This window comes from Myotis brandtii, unplaced genomic scaffold, assembly GCF_000412655.1.
Source record: "Myotis brandtii unplaced genomic scaffold, ASM41265v1 scaffold1285, whole genome shotgun sequence".
NCBI lineage: Eukaryota > Metazoa > Chordata > Mammalia > Chiroptera > Vespertilionidae > Myotis > Myotis brandtii.
Genome location: NW_005354532.1, coordinates 13702 through 16646, shown reverse-complemented (window position 1 = coordinate 16646; position 2945 = coordinate 13702). Strand labels below are relative to the sequence as shown.

Sequence of the window (2945 nt, the reverse complement as noted above, 5' to 3'; positions counted from 1 at the left end):
AACCCATGGACACAGACAAGAGTGTGGTGAAGGTCTAGGGTGGGGGGAGGATGCGGGCCTGAAGAGGTCAATGGGGAAAAAAAGGGGACATATATACTACTATTTGTACTACTTTAAACAATAAAAATTTTTAAAAATGAGGATACTAAAATATTTAAAATTTGGCTCCCAATAAATTTCTGTTGGCCAGCACTGGACCTGATTCTATGAGGCCTGGTCAAACTTGCAATTGGATTGGATGAGCTACCCCTTTCCCTTAGATCCTAGCTCCTTCTGCTCTATACTGTGCCTTAGTATTTGCCCATCTAATATACTCTATATTTTATCTTCTTACCTGTCTCCCCCAACTATAATACAGCTTTTTCATTGTCATCTCTAAAACAGTGCCTGGCACATAGAGGCTGCTCAATAAATATTTGTTAAATGTGGAGGGTCTCAGCAGACTATCCGTGTGTTAACATTTGCAGTATATTTTATAGTCTAAACAAAGTTCCCGACAGAGATCTTAACTTCCAGAGGAAAGCTTTAAGAGCCAATGAGTTCTCTAAGTACAACCGAATTGTGGGAAACATCAGTTGTCTGAAACCACAAAGTGGCTCCTGGAATGTGTGTAGGGCTGAGGTTGGGCATTTCTATGCAGGAAATAATGGTCCAGCAAACCTGGCTGAGTATGTGGAGCTGCCATGGTTGCACTCTCTGAGGTGTCACCCCACTCCTTACCTTTCCTGGGCCCTCACTATGAAGTTCGGACAAAGAAAGGATGGCTCTTCCATGGAGATAAAGTAGTATGTCAGCCATCTGGTTGGCTTCCCTAAGCAAAGCCAAATTATACCCACTGAGAACCCATTAGATACAAACAAGTTCTACCATTGCCTCGACAGTTCATGCGGTACCTTTTTAACTCAGTGAATACTGTACTTTATCTTCACAACTTACCTTCCCAAATGTGGCTGGGTTGACTTGGTTCTGGGCATTTTGCCCACCGGTCTCCATGTAAATCTCATACATGAGGCAGTGAGGCACACTGCACCCTTCACAGATACAGAAATTGTCTGCCAACCTGGGGGAGAGAAGTCAAGGAAGAAGAAATTGGCATCCATTTTACTAGAACAGGACATTTTGATAAGGATCAGCGTTCAGCACAAGTGTGGGATCCAACTAAATGAAATATGTTTAATTTATTGAACTCAATGGCTCACAATTAGCATCACTAAAGTATTATATACCCTTCTGTTCTCAGTCCAGAGTTCATACAGGGTGAGCAAAAGTAGGTTCCCAGTTGTAAGTATGCCAAAAACAGAGTTTATTCTTGTATTGTTATTATTTATTAATTATTATATTATTTTCCATACGAACAACTGTAAACCTACCTTTGCCCCACCCTGCATGTTGATTTGGGGCAGCTAGATTATCAACATGGTAGGTTTTTGCTGATGTTGTTTTATATCTTTGGCATGTAGGGATTCTGAAAAGAAGTCCAAATGACGGCTCAGCAGACACCGTTTCATGCACCTTTATAAAGGTTGCAGTCAGATCTCTGTAACTATAAAGTGGAAAATTATTTCCTCTCTAGGACAGCAAGCAACCCCCTCCCAGTCTCTCATCCCTGCAGGTGGCTGCAGGAGCCAGTGGGGCTCGCCAGGCCCTGTGCGCTGTACCCTGTGTGAGAGCATAGCTCCCCCAACCCCACCTCTGAAGCAGATGTTTGCATGATTTTCAAACCCAGGTGGTTCAGGGAAGGCCACTATATTTTGATTCTTTAAATTACAATGAGATGTAAAATGCAAGGCACCCAGAGACAGACAGGCAGTACACTGTCACTATCCTTCATTTCCTCCAGGGACAGAGCTAGTGGCACTCAGCTGTGATGTGCAGGCCCTGGGCCTCTGCTCTGCTTGGGTGGGACCTTCAGCGGCCCGAGTGATACTGGGCCTGGGGTAGGTGGGGATCCCCTGGGAGTGAGGGGCTTTGCTAGTAGCTCACAGCTTACAGCCGGCCCGTAGGGACAGCCAGTGGCGCCTGTTCCAGCAACAGGCACGTGAGTGTGGGGGGGCAAGCAGCAAGGGTGACCGGGGTCACCGAGTGCTCCACAGTGACTTCCAGTCACAGCCTTGCCTTCCTGGTTGAGGACAAACTGTCCGGTTTCTCCTCGTGCTCTTAAAGAAGCGCACAGAGCAGGCAGCAGGACTTCTGACCGGAGAATTGTTGAGCAGCTGCCGGCGCACAGCCTCTCCCTTCTGGTTGAGGACACACAGCTTGTTCTTCTGGGATGAGGCACAGTGAGGCCTACACTGACTAGTACTTCCCTTGAGAGCTAAAGACCCCATCGGCTTCCTCGAAGAAAGAAAGCTCAACCAAAGGGGGTGGAGAAATAGCCCTGTCTGGCTTTCCTCGGTAACAGATTACCACAGGCTGGGCAGCTTAAACAACAGAAATGTGTCCTTTCACAGTGTGGAAGCTGAAAGTCTGAAATCCAGGTGTGTCTGGGGGAGAATCTGTTCCATACTTTTCTCCTAGCTCTGGTGATGGCCTTGGCGTGTAGATGGATGGTTCTCCGTGTGCCTGCGTCTTCACCGGCCTTCTCCTGAGGGTCCTCTCTCCTCTGCTCAAGGACACCAATCATCGGATACAGGGCCCACCTAGTCTAGTGGGATTTCACCTTAACTCATGCATCTGCAATGGCCCTATTTCCAAAAGAGGTCACATTCTGAAATTCCAGATGGACATGCCGCTTGGGGGGACACTATTCCAGCGGTGCAGGTCCACGGAGAGGATTTTCTGAGGTTCTCCCATAAAACCACTGTGGGAACCTGACCGTCGGTGTTCCACAGTGCTGGCCGCTCACCACTGGCTGATGCCCCAGTGCGGGCTGTGGCTGCCCCAGACGCCCAGCCTTGGCAGCGCGCCCTCAGCCATGGCTCAGCCCTGGCAGCTCCAAGCTGGGG

General features: G+C 48.2%; 1 protein-coding gene across 1 annotated transcript in view; it reads right to left on the bottom strand.

Annotated features, from left to right (window-relative positions):
- Positions 1–1008, bottom strand: part of RFX8 (RFX family member 8, lacking RFX DNA binding domain) — a 62067-nt gene extending 61059 nt beyond the window's left edge. The window contains exon 1 of the mRNA XM_014534308.1: positions 937–1008. Within this exon, the coding sequence (XP_014389794.1) occupies positions 937–1008 (72 nt within the window). The remainder of the gene's footprint in view (positions 1–936) is intronic.
- Between the last annotated feature and the right edge of the window lie 1937 nt (positions 1009–2945).